Source organism: Ursus arctos, unplaced genomic scaffold, assembly GCF_023065955.2.
Source record: "Ursus arctos isolate Adak ecotype North America unplaced genomic scaffold, UrsArc2.0 scaffold_1, whole genome shotgun sequence".
NCBI classification, from domain to species: domain Eukaryota; kingdom Metazoa; phylum Chordata; class Mammalia; order Carnivora; family Ursidae; genus Ursus; species Ursus arctos.
Window position 1 is genome coordinate 12208412 of NW_026622763.1, and position 24121 is coordinate 12232532.

General features: G+C 42.7%; 1 protein-coding gene across 11 annotated transcripts in view; it reads left to right on the forward strand.

Annotated features, from left to right (window-relative positions):
* CUNH2orf76 (chromosome unknown C2orf76 homolog) overlaps positions 1 to 9789 on the forward strand; it is a 55845-nt gene extending 46056 nt beyond the window's left edge. For 10 of the 11 annotated variants that reach the window (XM_044388268.3, XM_057317239.1, XM_057317242.1 and 7 more), the window contains 2 exons: positions 740 to 821; positions 9594 to 9789. In XM_044388268.3, coding sequence (XP_044244203.1) covers positions 740 to 821; positions 9594 to 9670 — 159 coding nt within the window. In that variant the 3' untranslated portion in view covers positions 9671 to 9789. Of the gene's footprint in view, positions 1 to 739; positions 822 to 8282; positions 8383 to 9593 lie in introns of all 11 variants that reach the window. The other variant, XR_008961047.1, reaches the window with a different exon arrangement.
* The last annotated feature ends 14332 nt before the right edge of the window (positions 9790 to 24121 follow it).

Below are 24121 nucleotides of genomic sequence, written 5' to 3' on the forward strand. Positions count from 1 at the left end.
GCCCCCTCTGGGTCTGTTCTTAACCTCTCTGACTGCTGGAATATTGTGAGGATGCCATGACGACGGCGACAATGATGACGACAACAGCTACAGAACAGCAGCAGCTAACATGGAGAGGCCTTGCGCTGTGACTGACACTGCCTTACGGTTTTCTCTACTTCATCTAATTTCATCCTCACCACGGGGCCAAAGAGAAAATTCATTCCTCCCTCCCCCCATTTTTTTAGAGCGAGAGATTGAGGGAGCAGGGTGTGGGGAGGGGGACAGGGAGAGGGAGAGAAAGAATCTTAAGCAGGCTCCACACACAGTGCAGGGCCTGACATGGGGCTCCATCTCATGACCCTGAGATCGTGACCTGAGCCGAAATCAGGAGTTGGACGCTTAACCGACTGAGCCACCCAGGTGCCCCTCCCTTTTTTTTTTATAGAGGAGGAAACTGAGTCTCGGAGAGGCTGTGTGGTTTGTGGAGAACACACAGCGGGGCATCAGTGGAACCCAAATTCTCATCCGGACCTGGCCCCAAAGCTCCGTGCTAAGGTGCTGTCTCCCCAGTGCTTACGGAGTGTGCACACATAGTAGGTGCTCATATCCATTCACTTCTGCCCTGATGGTGACGGAAGCAGCATGTGACTTTGGTTATTGCTGTGACCCAGAGTAACAATCCTGTATCTTCGAGAAGTCTTACCAAATAGGAAGCACATAGGAGGACTAGTAAGATGCAGGTTTTCTTTCTTCTTAGTCGAACGAGCTTGTGTTGAGTCTGGAAGACGATGATACGCTTATGCTGGAAGAAGACAGCACACTGCGCACCGCTGGAATCGGTGAGAAAGAGCGTCTCGTGGTGCTGGAGGGGCACTCACTTCCCCAGCCTCTCTGCTGATGCCTGGCTGATGATGTTTGGATAATTCACTGCAAAGTAAATGCTACCCTGGGTGCTCTTTACACTCCCTGATAATTATTCAGAGGAGGACGAGAATGATGTACATTCAGATCATTTGACTGAGGGCAAGAGATATCTGCTCTCCAAATGTGCAGAATGCAAATAGTTCTTTTCTGCAGGTATGCTCAGAATTCTGCTGAGGGTTGTTTTAAGTGATTGACAGGTTATTACTCACTTAATAACCTACTTACTCTTATCGGCATCATTTGAACTGATGGTTCGAGAGAAATGGACCTAGTAGAACTAATGTGGAATAATGAAGTGAGATGTTGTTTGTATAACCGTGTAGCGCGGTTTCTAATAGTCCTCCACATCACTCGGGACCCGCCGAGTCGTGGAATTTCAAACAGGAGCCTAGCTGTGCGCTCGAAAGGGGGCCCGAGTTAGCTTTTCGGCCTAGAATGTGCATGTAGTTCTATTTTAAAGAAACGCCATGTGACATGTTTTGTGACCATTAGATGTCACTCTAATTCTGTGTATGTACACCTGAAGATTATCTGGTGATGGGAGTGGAGATTTTCAGAGAGCTGTGAGCTGTGGAGGGTGCTGTGCCTCTGACGTACCTTTGTGGTCCGTGACTGCAGGGAAACAGCACAAATCACACTTACTTTATAATTATCTGGACACCCTGCTTAAGGGGCACTCTAAGTGAGGTCCATGTTAGGAAGTCTTACTTTTTCTTTTTTTTCTTTGACAGATGTTCTTTTGAGTTATTTTAGGGACGTATGTCAGAAATTCAGTTTTGAGTGACATGTGTGGGCTAAAGTGAGTTCCTGACAGGTCTTCTAATTTAAATAGGAATCTAAATAACATGTTACAAAATCTTAGACTTACTCTCCTTGTTTGTCTACACTTTTGGCTACATTTAGTGTCTTCATATTATAAATATGTAAGGTTGCTATTATTTGAAAACAGCTTTTATTTTGGCATTTATTTCTTCAAATGCTGTTGTCTTATTATAGCAAGTGGCACCTTTGTTATTGAGCCATGGGGCATGCTAGAAGCTAGCCCCCCTTTAAAACGTAAAGCTATAATTATTATAACAGACTGGTTTGGTATTGATGTAGAGATCGAAACCTCCTTGGAAAAGATCAGAAACAAACTTAAAAAAAGTAAGATCTCACAATATGATAAAGTTTTGATCTCTCAAATAAGTGGGGTGAGAATGAATTAGCCAGAAAATGATGTTGGGCCTGTTGCCAAAGCATTCAGGAAAATAAAATTTAAATCCTATTTCAACCTTTATTACAAAATAATTGTAGATTGATTATATGTCATAATGTAAAAAAATTTTTTTTAAATAAAATGTGGCTTAGTAGTTTCATAATCTTGGGGAGAAGAGCTCTCCAAGCGTGACCTTGAAGGCAGAGCCATAGAGCAGGGAGAAATGATAGATTTGACCACATAAAAACTAAAAAATATAAACAGAGTTAAAGGAGAAGCACTGAACTATGAAAAAATACTTCATGTATGACAAAACGTTATTAACCTGAATTTATAAAAAGCTCTTATAATTAGCTTGGAAAAAGATAAGAAATCCTACTAATAGAAGAAATAGCTAACATATGAAAAATAGTTCGGCCTTACGAGTCCAGAGAGAGAAATGTACATGAAGATAGATGCTATTTTATGTAGTATAGTGGTCCAATGGTTAAGAATTAGAGACTAGAGCCAAAGTGCATGGGTTTACAACCTGATTCTGCCACTTAATGACTGGGTGACCTTGGACAAGCAGTAATTTCAAGACTAACAGACGTGAAGAAAAGTGGTAGTATCCAAGAGAGTGTTGGGAAGTGGATACTCTCTGGTACTACTATTGGGAATGTGTGTTACCTCTAACTTCCGTAGGTCAATTTGACCAATAAGACTTTGTCACTCTTAACTTCCTGTCGCATCTGTTACCAGACCAGCAGGAGTACACTTCCTCAAGCTCCGTAACTCCCCCGAGGGTGAGATGTGTCTTCAAAGGGGTGGTGGGGTTCTCTCACCTTCCCCGTTCTTGAGTCACTGATATAAGAGCTTTCTTTATTGAATGGAAATAGAATATATTGTGTGATACCGTCATTGTTTATAAATGTATACATTTACATGTCTATATGTGTATATGAAGAAAAGATCATGTAACAAAATTATAGAAATGGTTCTCTGGCTGGTGGCACTGCAAGCAGTTGATTGCTTTTTTCCTTCTTGGTATTATCTAATTGTTCTTGTAATTGAAATTTTTTCTACAGTTCTCATGTACCGTATGTAAATTAAGGAACCTATTTTATTTATTTTATTTTATTTTATTATTTTTTTCAAAGATTTTATTTATTTATTCGACAGAGACAGAGACAGCCAGCGAGAGAGGGAACACAAGCAGGGGGAGTGGGAGAGGAAGAAGCAGGCTCACAGCGGAGGAGCCTGATGTGGGGCTCGATCCCATAACACCGGGATCACGCCCTGAGCCGAAGGCAGACGCTCAACCGCTGTGCCACCCAGGCGCCCCGAGGAACCAGTTTTAAAGAATAGACTCCTGGGGCGCCTGGGTGGCACAGCGGTTAAGCGTCTGCCTTCGGCTCAGGGCGTGATCCCGGCGTTCTGGGATCGAGCCCCACATCAGGCTCCTCCGCTGTGAGCCTGCTTCTTCCTCTCCCACTCCCCCTGCTTGTGTTCCCTCTCTCGCTGGCTGTCTCTATCTCTGTCGAATAAATAAATAAAATCTTTAAAAAAAATAAATAAATAAAATAAAATAAAGAATAGACTCCTAAAGTTGGAGAAAATGGGTTTGAGTGAGGGCTCTGCATTTTACTCATTTTTGTGACCTTTCATAAGCCATTTAGTATTTTTGAACTTCTGTTTTGATTTCTGTAAAACAAAACAGAAACCACTAAACCTGTTTCAGAGCGTTGTCCTAAGAGTTGAGTGAAAAAAAAAGTATGAAAACATCTGGAACGATGCATGTGGAGACCGTCAGAAATACGTCTTTGGAAACCGTTTTAGAGAAGCCGATTGGCAAATGTTTTGAATTTATTAAAATACTGAGTTGTTGGCTTAACTGTCATGAATTTTGGGCTCGTGTAATGAACCATCTATAAAGGTAAAAATCAAATCCATCTTTCGGTCATTCTTGTTGTAAGACCATGGGTCTTTGATGAGAATCAGATTCTTGTCACGAGTTCCGTGCTAGTTTCAGGGTGGTCCCAGAACCTCACACCGCACCCCCACCCCCCCCGGCCCTGATGAGCTCACAGCCCTGGACAGGGGTGACTCCTGGCCTGGCTGGAGTGGCTTCCTCTCCGTGTCACCTGGAGCCACCATGCCGTGCCCTGGAGAAGCTTCACTTACACATGGGGAAGGAGGCAGTGGTCTCTGGGGAGCCACAAAATTCTGAGTGGGAGTAGAGTTGTAAAAGTGATGCCTGAAGTGTGTGATTTTTCTGGGGAGTTTCCCCTCCCTCGCTGCTGTGTCTGGTTAGGTTTTTAAGTGGTTGAAGAGAAGAATTCTGAGTCCTCACTCTCCCTTTTTCCCACTTGATCTTGCTAGAGGGCCGTCACTCTGCCATCACAGCCGGTTGCCATGGGAATAATGCCAATGTAACAAATTTATCATTATGACTTTTCTGCAGAATTCATGAAAGGAAGAGAAGGACTGTGAGGGGGGGAAATTAGGGGAACAAACTTGTTTGAAGATCTCTTTTCTCACGGAGAAATTCTCCAGTTCCTGGCCCGGCCTTGTAACTGCATTGCGGATCCCAATCGTATATTCTGTGCCCGACGTCAGGGCACATTTTCGCTTGTGGACTCAGAGCTAAAAGACCTGAGTAAAAAGATGTGCTTTTTTGGAAGGAAGAAGAGAGCTTTACTTAGAATTGTTATTTGTAAATGTAAAAATTTTTACCTTGTCATTAATGATGGTAGTTTTATGGGTTCATTCCCCTAAGTGGTGAATTTGCATGTCAGTATTTTTGGGGTGGTGTTTTATCTCTTTCCTTTGGCTACATTCTACTATTATCTTTTGAATCCTCCTTCTTTAGGAAAGAAATGGTGGCAGGGTAACTCTTTTCAAGCCCGGTGTGTGTTTTGCTGGAAATATTTTAAAACAAGATACAGTGGGCCAAACCCTAAGTGCTGACCTGAGGGAAGAGTTTGCGTCAAACCAGATCCTGTAATCATTCCAAAGCTCCCTTGTGGTCGGTTTTCATTTTGCGTGTCAACTGTTGTTGTCTGCCCGCAACCAGAATCCTTACTTTGTGCCCAGCGTCTTTTGATTATCTCCGATGCACAGCTAATATTGCAGGATTCTTTGGCTCTCACTTCTTTATCAGGATCGTGTTTGATTTGTGTTTCCTGAACGTTCCAGGTGCCTTTCCCATTCTGAGTAGTAATATCTTAGGGCATACATGCTTTCCTCCCTTAACGGCGTGTTATGGGTGCTGTTCTTTACCTTAAACTTCAAAACAGTGGTAGTCTGGTATTCAGGAAGGTAGGTGGTGGGCTCAGGGAATTTGGGATTCCAGAGCAAGGGGTCTGGATTGTTCTTCCGTTCTTACCCTCCCCTCGCCACTGTGGGAATCACAGGCCAGTCTCTCAAAGGTCAGATTTATTTTGCTGTTTGTTCTCTTTAAACTGTAGCTTGAAATCCTCTCTGCCAGTTGATCTAAAAAACAGATGCTTGAAGCAAATATGAAATAGAGCACTGTGTTTGGGAACTCTTGGCTGAATCACTTCGGTGCAAACTTAGAAACAGAACTCAGCTGTAAAAAAAATAAGTATAAATGTAACTCACCTGTGAGCACAGTTTTGAATGATTCGTAGATTTGTATTTTTATGAAACTTGGAAGGATAGGATATACGCCTGGACCAGGAGAGAAGGTGAAACTTTGTCCTTTTGGTCTCAAATTGCTGCAGAAACCAGACCTCACTCTTCCTATATGTACTTTTTTTTTTTTCTTTTTGGCCAATAATCTGTACTTAATATCACACTACAGCTTGCCTGATCGTTAATTATGTGTACCACAGAGTCCGTGCACATGTCTCTGCCTCTCTTTTCAGACAACAGTTGCTGTGCCTTATACTTCTTTGGTGCCGACTAGTACAGGCTAGGGAGTTCTAAACTGTAATAAATCCTCGTCAATAGGTGACTTTTTTGGAGTAAATTAGTTAGGAGCTTACGTATACTACCTTGAATTTTTTTGAGCTTTTACATTTAAAATTGGTTTTTCTTACCTTTTTTAATTTAAAGTCATTATTATTTTCCTATTGAAGGTGTATATATATGGAGCTGACCTGTTTGGACACATTATAAAATTATTAATTTCAGGGGCACCTGGGTGGCTTAGTCGGTTAAGCATCTGCCTTGGGCTCAGGTCATGATCTCGGGGTTCTGGAATCCAGCCCTGCGTCAGGCTCCCTGCTCAGTGGGAATCTGCTTCTCCCTCTCCCTCTGCCCCTGACTCTTGCTCACTCGTGCGTCCTCTCTCTCTCAAATAAATAAAATCTTAAAAATATTTATTAATTTAATTTTCAAAGTTTGAATGTCCTGGCTTGTGTTCATTTCATTAAACTTGAAAGTCAGTATTAAAATGGTGCACAGAGGCGCCTGGGTGGCACAGCGGTTAAGCATCTGCCTTCGGCTCAGGGCGTGATCCCAGCGTTATGGGATTGAGCCCCACATCAGGCTCCTCCACTAGGAGCCTGCTTCTTCATCTCCCACTCCCCCTGCTGTGTTCCCTCTCTCGCTGGCTGTCTCTATCTCTGTTGAATAAATAAATAAAATCTTTAAAATAAAATAAAATAAAATGGTGCACAGTGTTTGGAGGGTTCTTACTTGATTTCATTTGATAGTAAGACAAAGGGATGAACTGGCAATGTATTTATTGGATTTTAGGTTTTACATTCATTTCAGATTCACACGCCAAGGCACTCTGCTCCTGAGTGCACTGCGCCTGCAGCACATTTAATTTAAAATCAGGTGCCCTAGGGGACTGGCACACCGTAGACTTCCTCGGGGTTCTTCTGGAGCCATTTTAAATAGAATCGGGGCAGCAAGAATTTAAGGGATCATGGTTGAAAGGGTGATGATACAGAGGTCTTGAAAATCTTCTGTAATTTGTTTTCACTCTAATTGATAAATAAATGTGTGGCATAAATACAGGAAATCATTCTCAAACATTTTCAAGAGAATTTTACAGATTTTAAAAAGCATTCTATTCGGTTTGAGGACCACATTACTAAAGTTTAAAATACATTTTATGTCTTACTCTCGAATATTCAGAGTAACCCACTTTGAATTTGTGTGCTGTTTTCCGATTTTTGAAGGCCGTAAATTTTATCAGCCATCATGAAGTGTTGGGAGTTTAACCCATTTGTGAGTCTTGTTTTGTTGTTCTTGTTTTTGAAAAAAAAGTATTCATCTGAAAATCTTTATCTTAGGGGCTCTCATCATGAGCGTGTATTGTGAGAGATGGCATATAAATACTTTAGATAAGTAATGAATTTATCTATAAGTTAATTAGACCCAAGGAAACCTACGTGGCAAAACAAAAACGCTTTGTCAGTCCTTTCTTTACTTTAGCTTATTCTGAACCTGTTATTACCATACTGAGGAACTATACGACGTATCCGTTTCTCAAAAGGGGTACAGATAAATGTCAACAACAGTAAGTGAAAATTGTAATTACAGTTAGTGTGTATTGAGCAAAGTGCTGCGTGGGCAAAGCGCTGTGTAAAGTTCTGTATGTAAATAGCACATCGTGGAGAAAACCTTGCATTGTGATTCCGAGGAACAGGGTGCTTTTAGCTCCTTCTTCATTTGGAGGATGATTAGAATCCCTTGCAAATGATAGAGGTCTACCTCTGGGCTTCCTTCCCTTCAAAATAGGAAACCCCAGGAGCTTTTTATTTTATTTATTTATTTATTTTTTTAAAGATTTTATTTATTTATTCAACAGAGATAGAGACAGCCAGCGAGAGAGGGAACACAAGCAGGGGGAGTGGGAGAGGAAGAAGCAGGCTCATAGCGGAGGAACCTGATGTGGGGCTCGATCCCATAACGCTGGGATCATGCCCTGAGCCGAAGGCAGATGCTTAACCGCTGTGCCACCCAGGCACCCCTCCAGGAGCTTTTTATATAAAGAAATAGATCTCAAAATATCTTGTCTCTGAATATTGAGTTTTCTGAAGCCCCCCTTTCAATATTTTACTGATTCCATGTGTGGGGCCTCTTAGCCATTCTTTTAAATGCTATTTTCATGTAAAATTCAGCTGTATGTAAACTTCCTGTTTGCCCAGGGTTCATTTGTTTCCAGACCCTCCTCATTGATTCTCAGTTTGTCGCAGCCCTGTCTCCCCCTTACCCCCAGGCTCATTGTGCTGAGAGTTTGCAATCTGATTTTCATCAAGATTAATCTTCATTTAATCTTGAAGATGCACTGGGACTGGAATGAGGATCTGAGACTATGGGTAACTTTATTTTCTTCTTTCAACATTTCTGTATTTTCTGTAATGAGCACGGGTAACTCATGATTGAGAAACAATAAATTTGATATTCTTAAAACCAGCAAAAACATTTTTTTAACTGAAATGTCATGCTAAGCTCCTTAATTTCATTCTTTTGTGATAAATTCTAGTGATGAGATGAGTTTGGTAAACTAAGAGACCAGTGGTAATCCTTGGCATCTTTCCCTATTATCCTATTTATTTGGCTTGAAGAGTTTTACTTGTCTGTTTTTAGAGGATATGTTAATTGAGTGATCGGTATTCATTACAAATAATCTCGTCTGTTTTCTTGTCAAGAGTCTGCAGGCCCTTTTGCTCTTTCTGTAAAAGCTAAGCAGACTGTATTAACTTCTGATTTAATTTTTAAAAAAACGAACGTGGAACTTGTTGGCGCACACCTTAAAGAATTGCATGTTTAATAATTGGAAGGCTCTCCATCAGATTTGTCTCCGGTCTGAATTAATAATGTTGCTGACTTATTGTTTTAGAAGACGGAGTCCTTGACCTGCTAGGTTGAAAGAATTGTGACTGCTCTGCTCCTTTGTGGGTCCTTTAGCTGTGCCATATCCCCTGTGAATAATTAGAGGTGTTTGAAGGTATTGCGGGAGAAGCCAATTTGTGTCTTTCACTTTGCATATTGTTGAAGCCTCATGAATTAGTCATAAGCAGGCAAAAAATTAACTTCTTCAGACACATATTTTGATGGGTCATGAGGGAGAATGTAAAGTGATCTGTAAGGTATTCTACTGATCCTCTAAGTATTAAATTATTATACCTACAGGCTAATTTCAGAGAGAAAAAAAAGCATTTTTCCCTCCTCCTTCAGTAACTGAGCAGCACATTTGGTAAAAAATAAACGTTTATTTTCTGGGATTGTTAAGAGGACTATAACATGAGTAATTTTATGGTTTCCTGGAAGCCAGTCTTATTCTTGTTTTTAATTTTTTTTGGTTATTTTTCTTTTTACTTTTAAATTATTTGAATTCTAAATTCTTATAACGACAGCTGGTACTTACTTCTTGTTGATTTGGTGAAATGTGAAACCCAACAAATAGCTCATCTTTCCCACTTTAGGCATCTGAAACACTGAATCAGAGTAATATGGATTTCAATGCTTGCTTAAAATCTAGTTTTACATTAAAATTTTTTTCCATTGTCTTTTTTTTTTTTTCCAGCTCACGAAACTGAAATTGCATTCTTCTGTGAAGAAGATTATAAGAACTACAAAGCTAATCCCATTTCATCCTGGTGAAAACCTCTTGGGGGCTCCCTTTTTGCATACCTGTATTAAGCTCTTTATTCCACTAGTGAGTTTTGGAAATTGACAAATAAACTTAAAAATTAATCTCAGGCTCTGCTATTTGAGCTGAAGTCTGTGGTGCTTTCTCTCTCTGCAGGTCTGCCCTTTTTCTTTCTTTCTTGTTGTAAAATAATTTATTTATTTATGAGAAAAACATTTTTTTTTCAAAGTGAAAGAAACAGTTAATTCAGAAATCACCATGGAAAGGTGCTTGGGTGGCTCAGTCGGTTAGGTGTCTGTCTTTGGCTCAGGTCATGATCCCAGGGTCCTGGGATCAAGCCCCATGTTGGGCTCCCTGCCCAGCGGGGAGTCAGCTCATCTCCCTCTCCCTCTGCCCCCCCCCATTTGCGCGCGCGCTCTCTCTCTCTCTCTCAAATAAAATCTTTAAAAAAAATCATCATGGAATATTGGTTCTTTAGTCATAACTTACTTTTCTGAAATTAGGGGCTATTTGGGTGGCTTGCATATTGGGTTCTTTAAAAAGATTATAAGACCGAGGTCATTCTGTTCATTTTGTGTGTTTTTCACAGTTTCTATTAGAGCCACTATGCACTCTCACTGTCTGTGGTTAGCAGAGATTATGAGTCTCTGATGACCACCAGTGCCATCTTTCTGCTCATGATGGTACACCGCCATGCATGAATTGAATTGTGTATCTTTTAGGGAGGTTTTCTGATGTAAGAGAGTTCCTTCTTCTTTTCATATTTCAGCCCACACAAATAACATGGCTGAATATTTTTTGTTGTTGTTCTGAGCTGTGTTTCCTTACTTCAGGAACAGACTATAATAGAACCAAACTCATTTCTTTGAAGACAGAAGGTAGCAGGATGTTTGCACTTGTGGAAGAAAATTGTTCATTGAGAACAAGTCTACGTCATGGAAGATACTTTCTTTCAAAGTAATATAATACTCTCGATTCCTGATAATGGCTACTACCAGTACCTGAAGACTAGTGACTTCAAAGGGGCCTCTCATCTAATCAGAACTCCCACAAGGTTAGTTGGCTCCAGAATTATTCTAAGAACCCTGAGAACTGCTGGTAGGGCAAATTGGTTTCATTGTGGTAGAGGCTAACTTAAGGGAAAAAAGTCAGCTTTGAAAGTCTGGTTAACATAATCAGAATATGCTTTTTTGCTTTGTTGAAGGATGTAGTGGAGCCTTATTTAAAACAGAAAATTTATTTTATTCATCATTTCATTCATTTAAAAAGGACCAATGACCCAGGCTTCTGGGGAGGTGATAAAGAATTAAATAAGACACAGTTTTTGCCCCAGTGAGTGGGCAAAGATATTTAAGCGAGTAATCTTAATAATGGCAGAGAGAACTGCTATGGGAGCATTGATGATGGGGTAGTTAATTCTGTGTGGGATTAATTTTTATTTTAAAAGAAGCATCAGTTGAACTTTTTCTTAAAAGGTTGAATAGGAATTTCTGCTTAGTAGAAAATAAGGGAAAGGCTTTTAGGAAAAGGGACCAGCATATGCAAAGGCAGAGTGCTGTGAGAGAGCTTGTAGAAAGTACAGATTTCAATGTACTGGTGTGGAAAGCCCTGAGACCAGAGTGGAGGAGGACAAGGCCAGGAGGGAGTTTGAGGTGGGCCTTATCCCTCAGGCTAAGAAGTTGGACCTTTATCGAGTAGGTAGTGGGGAGCCAGTGGATTTGTATTTTAGAAAGGGGGTTTTAGCAGCCGTGTCCTGATGGCAGAAAGAGAGTTGTCATGGACAGGGTGAAGACTGGAGGGCCTGACCTAGGCAGGGCACAGGGGAAGGAGAGGGGAGGAGACTTTCACGAGACAGTGTTAACATTTGCTTGTGCCTTACACGGCAAGCATCGTGTTAGGTACTTTACAAATACTATCTCATTTAATTTTGACCACGGCTCTTCAGTGTTGATAGTATCCAGTCTATTTATAGATAAAAAAAATTGGGGCCCAGAGAGGTAAAGTAGTTCACTCAAAGCAGGGCAGTCGTGTGCAGTGGGATTGGAGCTGGGTGTGTCTTGAAGGCCTGACCTTGCTCTTTCTGCCCTGTGGCCTCCCATTAGAGGCATGGGGTAGAGTGACTGATGGGACCCTGGGACTTGTGCAGAAGGAGGAGTGGGGGCTTCGGTGAGTCTTGCTTGCGTGAGTGGCCTGATGGTGACGACATTAACCCAAATAGGGAATTTAGTGAGTAGAGCAGGTTAAAGCACACACTGTTCGCTCATTTTGCACACATTCCGTTTACACACACGTTTTTCTTTTCTAAGAAAAATTAAGTCTATCTTTACCTGTGTATTTTCTTTAACAAAAATGCAAAAACATGTATATATAACCCTTTGTTCTGATGTCTTTCTTATTAGACAGTTACATAGTTATTAAACACAGGTGTGAAAATCAAACAGACCTACATTATGACTAAAAAGGGCTATTATCAGGAATGGAAGATGGGTTCAAAACTACAGAAAACTGACCAAAGTAATTCACAAAACCCACAGATTTAAGAAGAAAGAAATTATGCTTATCTCAATAGATGCCAAAAAAGCATTTGATGATCTGCAACCCCGAGCATGAATAAAAACTAAGACTAGAATAGGATGCCCTTCACTTGACGAAAGTTACCCACAAAACCTGCTTCATGGAGAAGTGTTTTAAGCAGACCTATTAGAGGAGATACAGGAACAAGATGACCACTGTTGCCGGGACTATGCAGAATTGTTCCGCAGGCCTTTTTGTAGCCAATACATTAAGAAAAGTCGTAAGAAGCACAGAAACTGGAAAGGAGGAGGCAAACCATTCATTTGCAGACAATAGGATTGAAAGAGGATCAACTGACACGTTATGAGGAGTAATGAGAGACTTCCAGAGGGCTTGATAACGAACGCACAGTAACATGTGCATAAGAGCTACAGAAACGTATACTAGAGGATATGAGACCTAAATAAAGAGACCTCACTTGTTTATAGATGGAAGCTGTGGTATAGTAAAGACATAGATTTATACCAAATCTGTAATTTAGTGTGACCTCCATCAAGATCCCAAATGATTTATACTGGAATTTGACAAACTGATTGAAAGATTAATTTGGAAAAGTAAACGTACAAAAGAAGCCAAGATCACTTGGAAAAGCAAGAAGGAAAGGGGATTGCCTACCAGATGTTAAAATATATCTTAAAAGTATAGTAATTGAAACAGCTGGGAAGTGATACAGAAATAGACCAAGAAAAAAAAAAAATCGAAGGAAAAGAATAGCAAAGTAAGCTGACTAATGTATATGGAAACTTATTATATAATAAAGGTATTTGTAAGAAAAGATATTTAGCACGTGACTAGGCATTAAAAAAATGATTCCTACCATTCACTAAAATTTCAGATGGATTAAATAACTTGACATGAAAAATGAGATGATGGGCTTATTTAAAAAAATGTAGATTATATTTATGACCATGGGATAAAGAAGTCCTCCCTAAAACACAAAATGCAAATACTCTAATTTGCTAAATTTGATGTATCTGTATGAAAAACTAGCTCTCCCCCCCCCCCTGCAAAAAAATCAAAGGTTGAAGGACAAACTTAGGGAGAAACTACTTGCACTTATAAAGGAGACAAATGATTAGTTTCCAGAATTTGTGAATGACTTTTATAATAAGTCTGAGAAAAGGAAGGACAAACATGCAGCAGAAAAATAGACACATTTTGTAGAGAAGGAGTTCATAAAAAAGGAAATCTATGTGGCTTATAAGCATGTGAAAAGATGCACACCCTGTTATTCAAGGAAATTCAAAACAACAGGATACATTTTCATTTGTGAAGTTGGCAAAGAGTAAAAAGGGTTTGGTAATAAGTATTGGCAGTGATGTGTGCCCACGCTACCAGTGGGAATATAAATTTGTGTACAGTCACTTAGGCAAGCAATTTGGTGTGCTATCTATTAAAATAACAAATGTGCAGATTCCATTGACCCAGAAGTTCCACATCTTAGAATCTGTCCCAAGGAAACCCTCTCACACCTGCAGAAGGAGGCATTTATAAGGGAATCCACCAGTGTTATGTGCAGTAGAAAAACACTGTAAACGTCCTAGTTGAAGTCAGTAGCAGAGTAGTCAAACAAGCTACTATGTATCTATGTTCTCAACTACTTAATCTGAAACAAGGAGGGACGTCCATTATTTGTGGACATGGGACCATCTTTGGGACATCCTGATGGATGGAATTGCAGAGACTCAAACTGTGATGTCATTTGTTTAAAAGCACAAAATATCCATAGGGGCGCCTGGGTGGCTCAGTAGGTTAAGCATCTGACACTTCATCTCAGCTCAGGTCTTGATCTCAGGGATTCTAAGTTCAAGCCACATGTTGGGCTTCATGCTGGGCATGGAGCCTACTTAAAAAAAAATCTTTTGCTGTGTATATATGTGCACATGTATATGAATAAACACATTGTATACACATCTATACATATGCACAGAAGCATGTACACCAAATCGATCACCTCTGGGGAGGGGACTAGTACTGGGAGCTGACGCTGGGAAAACCTTCATCTTTTTATAAGGAGAATGTATTTGTGTTAAGAATTAGTGAAAACTAATATCTGTTAGAAGTTAAAAGAAGTAAGAAAAAAAAACCCTGTTAGGCAATGGCCATAACCATTTTGGCATATTCTATCTAGTTTATTTCTTCTATATACGTTTTTCAGTGTTTCTGATCTTTTTGGTGTGTTTTAAGTTACATAGGTTAACCTCTGATTTTAAAAACAACCAATTCTAAGGTAACATGAACGTCCCTTTCTTCAGAGGTCACGGCTTTGCATAGCCTGATGCTCCATACTTTTTTCTGCACATATGTCATTATTTAAACGTGTGTTCTAAAGCGCTATCCTTTGATATTTAAAACATTATCATTCTCTTAAATACAGTTGAAGTGTCTCATTTTCCTTTTGAATCCTCACTCTTTGCCGGACACTGCATGTGTTTTACATATTATCTCATTTAAGTTCTCTCGTTGGAAAGAACTGTGAGCAGCCCCATCTGTAAAATGGAAAAGACAGTGCCCACTGCCCAGAGTTTTGGGGATCAAGCGAGACGTTACCTCTGGGGCACTTAGTAGACAGAGCCTAGCGTGAAGTCACGTGCTCAGTAAGTATCTTATGATGCTTATTATGAACGGTGTAGTAGCATCAGCTTTATTTTGGAGCCAAGAACCTTGATGCTGTCAGACATTAAGGCACTGATTAAGTCCGAGAGCAACTTTCTTCTGACTTCAAATCCCACATTCTGCCACTCTTTGAAAACAAGGGGTATTAGGCCCTTGGAGAAACATAAAGTAGGAAGGGTGTCAACCGCAGGCTGAGAGGCAGTGTCCCACCGTCGGTGGTTGGCACTCCTATGTGATTTTTTTGCCCTTTTCGTTTGAAGAGAACGTACTTTCTCTTCTTGTGCCACAAGAACATATAGGCCCTAGTCCCACTCACTAGCCAAGCCTAGCTGTATGTGAATTTGAGGAGCTTTTTCCATAGCAAAGGTGTTTTATTTGCCTTGTCTTTCTTCCTGTTCCAGATGCAAGCAGGAGAGGTGATGATGTTCCTGCCTCCTTGGGACAGCCCGAGAGGTGGCCTTGCCGGGGCCCCTTTGGAAAACTGTCGCTGCACATGGAGGCAAGGAGGGTGCATCGGAGGTGGTAGAACCACCTCCCCAGTGGGAAGTCCGAGTGTGACAGTGCCCGAGGACCCAAGTCTTGTCATCTTTTCCTCGTGTGTGCGTGCGTGCGTGTGTGTTGGGGGCAGGGCTCTGATTATTGGTTGCTGGCAGTTGCCCTTCGTTTTACTTAAAACTCTTCTGATTCATCAGATTAGCAAAGGTAATTGAAGTCAGAATAGTTCCTTAATTGGTTGGAGGTCAATATCTTGAACTCCACCATCAAGATAGTGGGACTTGGGTTCTGCAGGCCTGGGCAGCTCCCATCTCTCACGTTGGACCCACAGCCTAAAACTCATTGCCGCTCTCCACCTTTCACTTGGCGCAGCCAGCACTTATATATGGGAGGGGGGCTGGTGGTAGACGAGAGCACAGCTTTTGTCATTTCTTTCCATCTAAGGAGATCTATTTATTCAATGAATCAGACCTGAGACCATCCCCACCCCCCATTCCCAAAGGTGCATTTTGGGTTATAATACTAACGTTGACCTTAGATAATGGCCTTTGGAGACTCGTTTTTTGATCATTCATCAGTGAGAGGATTCTATCATGTGTAATGATCTAAAGGAAACACACAGGATGTGTGTCATGCTGCTCTCTTTGCCGTGTGGTTTTTCGAGAGCAGTGACCCTGCTCTCCTGGGTGTTTCTGGCCCTTCACAGGAGTATTCAGTAAGTAATGTCATTCATTGGGTAGTGAGATTTATGAGGGAGCAAATCCATTTCAGGTCCCAGATAATGTCATAGGACTCCTGAAATTAATGTAGGCAGACTGTTTTGGGAATGCTGCCTTAGAGACTCAAGCTTTTGGGTTTAGCCTCATTCCTTTTAAGTCCAATATATAGGGAAAGGTGCCGCCACCAGTGACGATGTTCTTGGGGTCAGAGCAGTGACCAGAGTATTCTGAAGCTGCCATTTCTTCAACAGGACTAAGGCAAGTGGTGAGGATGAGGATCATGAGGTGGGAAATGAGAGCCAGAAAGATCAAGAGCTGTCTCCTATTCTTTCAGTTTTCAATTCTCTTTAGCAAAAACCAACTCATTTAATTTCCTGATCACTGCCCTTCCTCCTCCTTATACCCCCCAGCTTTGCTCCCTATGCCATCAGACTATGCACTGCTACCTTCCGACCCCCTGTTGCAGACACCTGCAGGCCTCCAGGCCACTCCCCTGCATTCCTTCACCATGTTAGCTCCTGGCTCACCATCACCTCTCCAGTCCTGCTCCTGTTGTAGTTCAGTATAGACAAGCCTCTGCGTACCATGGGGCTCTCAGGCCACTGGCCAGCTTGACTGTGGTGCTGTGATCATGTACTTGGTCTCAGCCATCTGCTCCAGCAGTCACACCTTAGCCCTAGTCACTACCAGTAACCACACCCCAGCCTATAACAGGGTCTTCATACCATGCCTCCTGCCTTCCCTCTCTCTCGGCCTCCCCCCGCCAGCAGTTCTTCAGCCTTGCCAGACCTGGAGTTTACAGCCCCTACTACCTTTTCACAGCCCCTCCCCCAACCTGAGATTCGCTGTCCTCCTCCTCATCCCCTCACCTCCCCCGTGCCCCGGGGTTTCATCCCACTCTGTGCCTGGAGGAACTGCACATGGCCGGGTAAAAGCATGTGGACTGACGGAGCTCTGGTTCATGACTGCCGGGCTTGAGGAAGTTCCTGACCTTGCCCTGCGGCTCTGCACTTCCGGGTGCCTTCGTCCTCCAGCTTCTCTTTGGCCGTCGACCCTGACACCTCCCCTCTTCCTCATTCTGGGCTGCCGCCCTCACTTCCTACTTCACCGAGAAAACAGAGGCCATTGGCAGATGGCTTGCTCCTGCTCCACTCCCGTGTCCCCCTGTTTGTGACAGTGGTGAGCCAGCAGTGCTCCTTTCCAAGTCCGTCCTCCGTCTGGGCATGGCACCCAGAGCATCACTGCAGGGCTGTCCTCCCCATCTTTTCCGGGTCATTCCCAGCGGCATGTGAATGTGCTGTGGTGTCTCCCATCTTGACCCCTGCACCAGTTGCCCCATCTTCCCTTTACAGCAAACCCTTGAGTTATCCAAACCCTCCTTTTCCTGCTTTCTTCTCATTTTCTCTTGAACTGTCTCCAGTTGGGCTTCCGTTCCCATCAGTAGACTGAAACAGCTCTGGTCCCAGTCACCAATGGTTCCCCTGTTGCCAAAAGAGTATGATTCTCCATCTTCAAATTAACCTGTCAGAAACATTTGACATGAACCAGTGGACACCTTCCTTCTTGCAAACACATTTTCTTTTCTTTTTTTTTTTCTTTTCCTTTTTTCTTTTTTTAAAAGATTTATTAGAGAGAGAGAGCACGAGAATGAGTGGGAACAGCAGTGGGAGAGGGAGAGAGAATCCCAAGCAGACTCTGTGCTGAACGCAGAGTCCAACGTGGGGCTCAATCTCATGACCCTGAGGGCAAACACTTTCTTTGTGTGGCTTCGTCATGCTCCACTGGCCACTCATCCTCATTTCCTTTGCTGGTCCTTCCTTATCTGCTCCAACATTGGAATGCCCAGGGCTCAGTCCTCTGGCTTCTCTAATTGCATCAAACCCCCTTGATGAGCTCATGCATCTCTCAGCTTTAAATATCAACGACATGCTGTGAACTCCTGATTTTATCCCACAGCCCGGATCTGCCCCCCGAACCCAGCACTATTACATCTAACTGGCCACTCTCTATCTCCATTAAGGTGCCTAATCGACTAACAGATATCTCAGACTTTAACATGTCAGAAAACAAGCTTCAGAGCTGTCTTCCCTAACCTCGTCATTCCTCAGTCTTCTCCACCAAAGGAAAGAACTCTCATCCATTTGTGTAGGCCAAAAATTTTGGACTCTTCTCTTTCGCATCTTATACCGCTCATCCAGTCCATGAGCTAGTCCTGTTCATTACACCCTTGAGGTATATCCAGCATTCAGCCTCAACTCACTTTCTTCACTGCCACCACCTGGTCTGAGGCACCCCCACCCCCCACCGGGATTAATGCAATAGCCTAACTGGGCTCCCTGCGCCTACTCCTGCCCTGCCACCGTTTTCCACCCAGCAGTCAGAGTGATTATTCTAGAACGTAAATTCTGTCATGCTTTACTCAGGAGAAAAGCCAGTCTCTTGCTGAGGCTTGCAGGGTGCTATGTGATCAGCCTCTACCACCTCTGTGACTTCATCCAGCATCTCTCCTCCCTTATATAGCCACCTTGGTCTGACTTCCCTTCCTGGTGCATGCCAAACACATTCATACCCCAGGGCCTTTGCACTTGCTCTTCCCTCTGCCTGCAGTGCCTTTTCTCCTAGTTATTTTTGTGAGTTTCCCTCATTTCCGTCAGGTGTCTGCACAAATGCCATTAAGAAGACTTCCCTGGTCACACTATATAAAATGGCAAATGCCTGCCCTTTGCAGCACTCCTTGCCCCTCTAACTCTAAAAAAATTTTTTCTCTGGTCTCCTGCTATTAGAATGCCCCCAGTGTGTAGAGCAGTCTTTGGCCCTTAGTAGGCCAGCATAAATCCTTCTTGAATGAATGAATGACTTTGAGATTGTATTTGAATCTTAAAGCAAAATTTACAGATTCTCAAAGCTCATTGCATGGCACAGTAGACCCGTGTAGATTGGGTGAACTCTAGAAGCTTCTACACTTGAAGAACGGTCGTCCAGATTTATACAGGGTTGTAGACTGGGCTCTGGAGTCCTTGGTCAGCGTACGTGTTTCAGATGGAATTGAGGAAAGGAGGTTAAAGATCTCATCCACAGTTCGTTTCCATGGGTCTGAAGCTGGTTGCGCCGCACCTGTGTATTCCTGCAGCCGACAGCCCTTTCGTGCAGTGCAGTTGCTGTGCATGCCTGGAGGCGATCCTGCGCTTCATGTGAGGCCTTTTTACCAGGTGGGAAAAGCGCCGTGGTGGTTATTCACAATAGGCAAGCCAAGTGTCCTAGGTTGTCATTTGTTTCTGTTTGAACTGTCCCCGGAAAGCCAAGCAGAAAACCGAACAGCGGATTCTACAACTGTACAAATTACAGCAGGATTCTTTTCCCCCACGTGCCTTAAAGCAAAGTTGCTTGTTTTAAAAGTGACCTAGAAGCGAACTTGTGACATTTAAAATGACACAAATTGAAAAAGGCAAATGGTGCACTTTTACATGTATTGGCATTCTCTCTCCCTCGGTGTTTGGTTTCCGCGAGCGTGAGGAGGAGGAAAGGGGGTGGGTTTTGAAGTCAGACAGCCCTGGGTTGGAAGAATGCACACACTGTCATTAGTTTGGAAGTGTGACCTTGGGCCAGCCACCCGGTCTCTCTGCGTCTTCGCTTCTTTCCCCGTTAAATGGGGATAACAACACCGACTTCACAGACGTGCTCTGAGGTTTTGGTCAGACAACCAGGCTCGGTGCCTGGCACGCGCATATTCTATTTTGGGGAGAACTGCCACGTTGCTGTTGCACAAAGGAGATGCCTTCTGTCGCACAGAGGGGAGGTTTAGGCACAGAATGAGACATTGGGAAGGCACGTCAAACCCTGGGGAGCAAAGCCACGCCTTTTCCTACAAGTCAGGTATTTCCCACTGCTTGCCAGCGCTCTCCCATCCTCCTGCAGCTGTCAGCCCGCACAACACCACCCAGCAGTGCTCCTGGGACCCAGGGAAGGACTCACTTCTCATTTTTTTAAAAATATTTTTTTATTATATTACGTTAGTCACCATACAGTACATCCCTGGTTTTTGATGTAAAGTTTGATGATTCATTAGTTGCATATAACACCCAGTGCACCATGCAATACGTGCCCTCCTTACTACCCATCACCAGCCTATCCCATTCCCCCACCGCCCTCCCCTCTGAGGCCCTCAGTTTGTTTCTCAGATTGCTCTTTTATTTTAGAAAATATCGAAGACCGCGAGATGATATTTTTATGGTGACAGTTCTTAACAATCCATTCAGGTCTTCAGTGGAAGCCTTTATTAGAATAATGGTATTTGAAAGAATTAAGTGTAACAGACCAACTTTATGGAATTGACTCAGAGTGCATTAGAGAAGGAATTTATAAAGGACATTTATTTATTTATTTATTTATTTATTTTTAGGTAATATTTATTGCAGTATGGTTTACATGCAGTAGAACTTACCCTTTTTTTTTCATTATGTTAGTCACCATACAGTACATCCCTGGTTTCTGATGTAAAGTTCGATGATTCATTAGTTGCGTATAACACCCAGTGCACCATGCAATACATGCCCTCCTTACTACCCATCACCAGTCTATCCCATTCCCCCACTCCCCTCCCCTCTGAAGCCCTCAGTTTGTTTCTCATAGTCCATAGTCTCTCATGCTTCATTCCCCCTTCTCATTACCCCCCCTTTCTTCATCCCTTTCTTCCCCTACTGATCTTCCTAGTTCTTATGTTCCATAGATGAGAGAAATCATATGATAATTGTCTTTCTCTGCTTGACTTATTTCACTTAGCATTATCTCCTCCAGTGCCGTCCATGTTGCAGCAAATGTTGAGAACTCGTTCTTTCTGATGGCTGAGTAATATTCCATTGTATATATGGACCACAACTTCTTAATCCAGTCATCTGTTGAAGGACATCTCGGCTCCTTCCACGATTTAGCTATTGTGGACAATGCTGCTATGAACATTGGGGTGCATATGGCCCTTCTCTTCACTACGTCTGTATCTTTGGGGTAAATACCCAGTAGTGCAATGGCTGGGTCATAGGGTAGCTCAGTTTTTAACTTTTTAAGGGACTTCCACACTGTTTTCCAGAGTGGCTGTACCAACTTGCATTCCCACCAACAACCTGTAGGAGGGATCCCCTTTCTCCACATCCTCTCCAGCAATTGTTGTTTCTTGCCTTGTCAATTTTGCCATTCTAACTGGCGTAAGGTGGTGTGTTAGTGTGGTTTTGATTTGAATTTCCCTGATGGCTAATGATTTTGAACATTTTTTCATGTGTCTGTTAGCCATTTGTACGTCATCATTGGAAAACTGTTCATATCTTCTGCCCATTTTATGATTTGTTTATTTGTTTCTCGTGTATTGAGTTTGAGAAGTTCTTTGTAGATCTTGGATACCAGTCTTTTATCTGTGGTATCATTTGCAAATATATTCTCCCATTCCGTGGGCTGCCTCTTAGTTTTTTTGACTGGTTCATTGGCTGTGCAGAAGCTTTTTATCTTGATGAAGTCCCACAAGTTCATTTTATCTTTTGTTTCTCTTGCCTTTGGAGATGTGTCATGAAAAGGGTTGCTTTGGCCGATGTTGTAGAGATTGCTGCCTATGTTCTCCTCTAGGATTTTGATGGATTCCTGTCTCACATCGAGGTCTTTCATCCATTTGGAGTTTATCTTTGTGTATGGTGTGAGAGAGTGGTCAAGTTTCATTCTTTTGCATGTAGCTGTCCAATTTTCCCAGCACCATTTATTGAAGAGACTGTCTTTTTTCCACTGGATGTTTTTTCCTGCTTTGTCAAAGATTAGTTGCCCAAAGAGCCGAGGGTCCATTTCTGGGTTTTCTAGTCTGTTCCATTGGTCTATGTGTCTATTTTTGTGCCAGTACCATGCTGTCTTTGTGATCACAGCTTTGTAGTACAGCTCGAAATCCGGCATTGTGATGCCCCCAGCTTTGTTTTTCCTTTTCAACAGTTCCTTGGCGATTCGGGGCCTTTTCTGGTTCCATACAAATTTAAGGACTGTTTGTTCCAGTTCTTTGAAAAATGTCCTCGGTATTTTGATCGGGATAGCATTGAAAGTGTAGATTGCTCTGGGTAGCATGGACATTTTAACTATGTTAATTCTTCCGATGCATAAGCATGGAATATTTTTCCATCTTTTTGTGTCTTCTTCAAAGTCTTTCAAGAGTGATTTATAGTTTCTAGAATATAGATCCTTTACGGACTCACTTCTCATTTTCCAAGAAATCTTCCTTCCCCATTCCCTTGCTTTGGGTGCCTTGTCTTTGGATGCAGCTCACTCTCTGCACGTTACCTGTCAGATGTTTCCTGTACATGACCTCTTTCTCCTGGTCGGAATTTTTCCCAATTAGGCCGAGTTCATTAACAACAGCAGAATAATTCAAATTTCCTTTTCATAAGAGTAAGGCCATCCCTTTCTCTATTTTCTGGGCATAACTTGCTTAACAGGAGTGTGGTAGGGGTGGTAGAATGATTGGATATAGAGATGGATTCAGAGGTTATTCAAACAAATGCAATCTTGGGGAAGAACAATCTTGCAAAGTCAGGCTTTGCAGTGTGAATATCTTCAACATCTGCCCAGACTTCTTCAGTGTGCATTAATCTTTAGATCTTGTAGAACAGTGCTTCCTCCAATCTAACACCTTTCCTGCTGTTTTAGCCAGTATTCGTTACACAGACTAGAAATCCAGGCAGCAGTTCAGGTGGAGGGAAATCTGCTTTGGACTCAGCCCTGCCTGCCTGCTGTCTGCCACCAGGTGTCAGCAGAGTCTGCCTGGGCCTCAAAGTCTCAAGGGCGAGAGGGCTGGGCATGTCAGTGACTGCTTAGTGGGTATGTTTGTCCACCCATCAAATCAGCCTTTAGCCAGACTCCTTTAGCTGAAAGTCAAAGCCTTCAGCCTGTAAAGGGTATGGCGTTTTATACTTTTGTTCAAAAGTGATCATATGGTTGCTCCTGCCTAAAATTCAGGTTTATCTCAAAAGTCAGTGCCTAATTATTTCAAAGCCAATACCTACCTTTAATCAGACCTCAATAATCGTACTTATTCCTAAAAAGAATACCATAATGCGTTTACGCTTTGCAAAATGCCCCTGCTTATTTGTCAAGCATTATTTTTTAAAGCTAAAGATTGAAAAGTGACAAGTTTTAATAGGTCCTTTGTTAAAGCTTCCAAGGAGACTGCATTATGTGCAACTTCTTTTGTTTAGCTGAGCTTAGATGCTTAAACAAATCCCTTTCCAAACCAGTGATGTTAGACAAGACACTCTGCTCAGTGGAAGGGCCTGGAAACGATCCTTCTGCACGTGAAAAGGGGGTTTACGGCAGAGCCCAGAGCTTTGGAAGCAGGGTGACTCCCACTCGATGGACATGGATAGCAGTTGTTTGCACGAGGTGCTGTCTCCTCCCTTCTGAAGGCTGAAAGTGCTCACATGCGACACCCCATTAACTCTTCGAATAGTTTACAAAAAGCCTTGTGTGTTTATTTCTAGGTTATTTAATAAGTGAAGAAGTACAGCTTTAAGGTCATGAGCAGAATAAAAAAAAAACCAACCTACCAGAGTGCAGAACTGCCTCTGTGGGCTTTCTTCATGATTCAGCTCAAGTCTGGCCGATGGAAGCAAACCCCAGGGCGGAAGGCTGGATTGGCCCAGGAGCAGAACCCGAGATGGCAGGATCTCTGTACAGCTTTGGGGACTCTGTTGGGGTCGAATTTCGGTCCCCAGTCCTATCAGTGCCACTTAGCTCTTTAATGCACACATTGTAGCTCGTAGACGCTTGCTCGTAGGCTAAGATGCTGGGGAGAGACTTGGTCACACTTGGGATGAAACATGGGAGCTGCAAAGGAGAGAGGACAATGCTAGGAAGGCCTGCATCAGGTGGGAGCGCCCCAACTCCTCCCCAGCTCTCGCTTATCCAAACTGTTACAGCCCTGGGCGGAGTGGGGCTCCCCCAACCCGAGAGCAATCTATGATCTTAGGTCTCCTCTGTGATGGAAACATATTGAGACCTGTGTGCACAGGTTCTGCTAACTGGCCTTCCTCAGGTCTC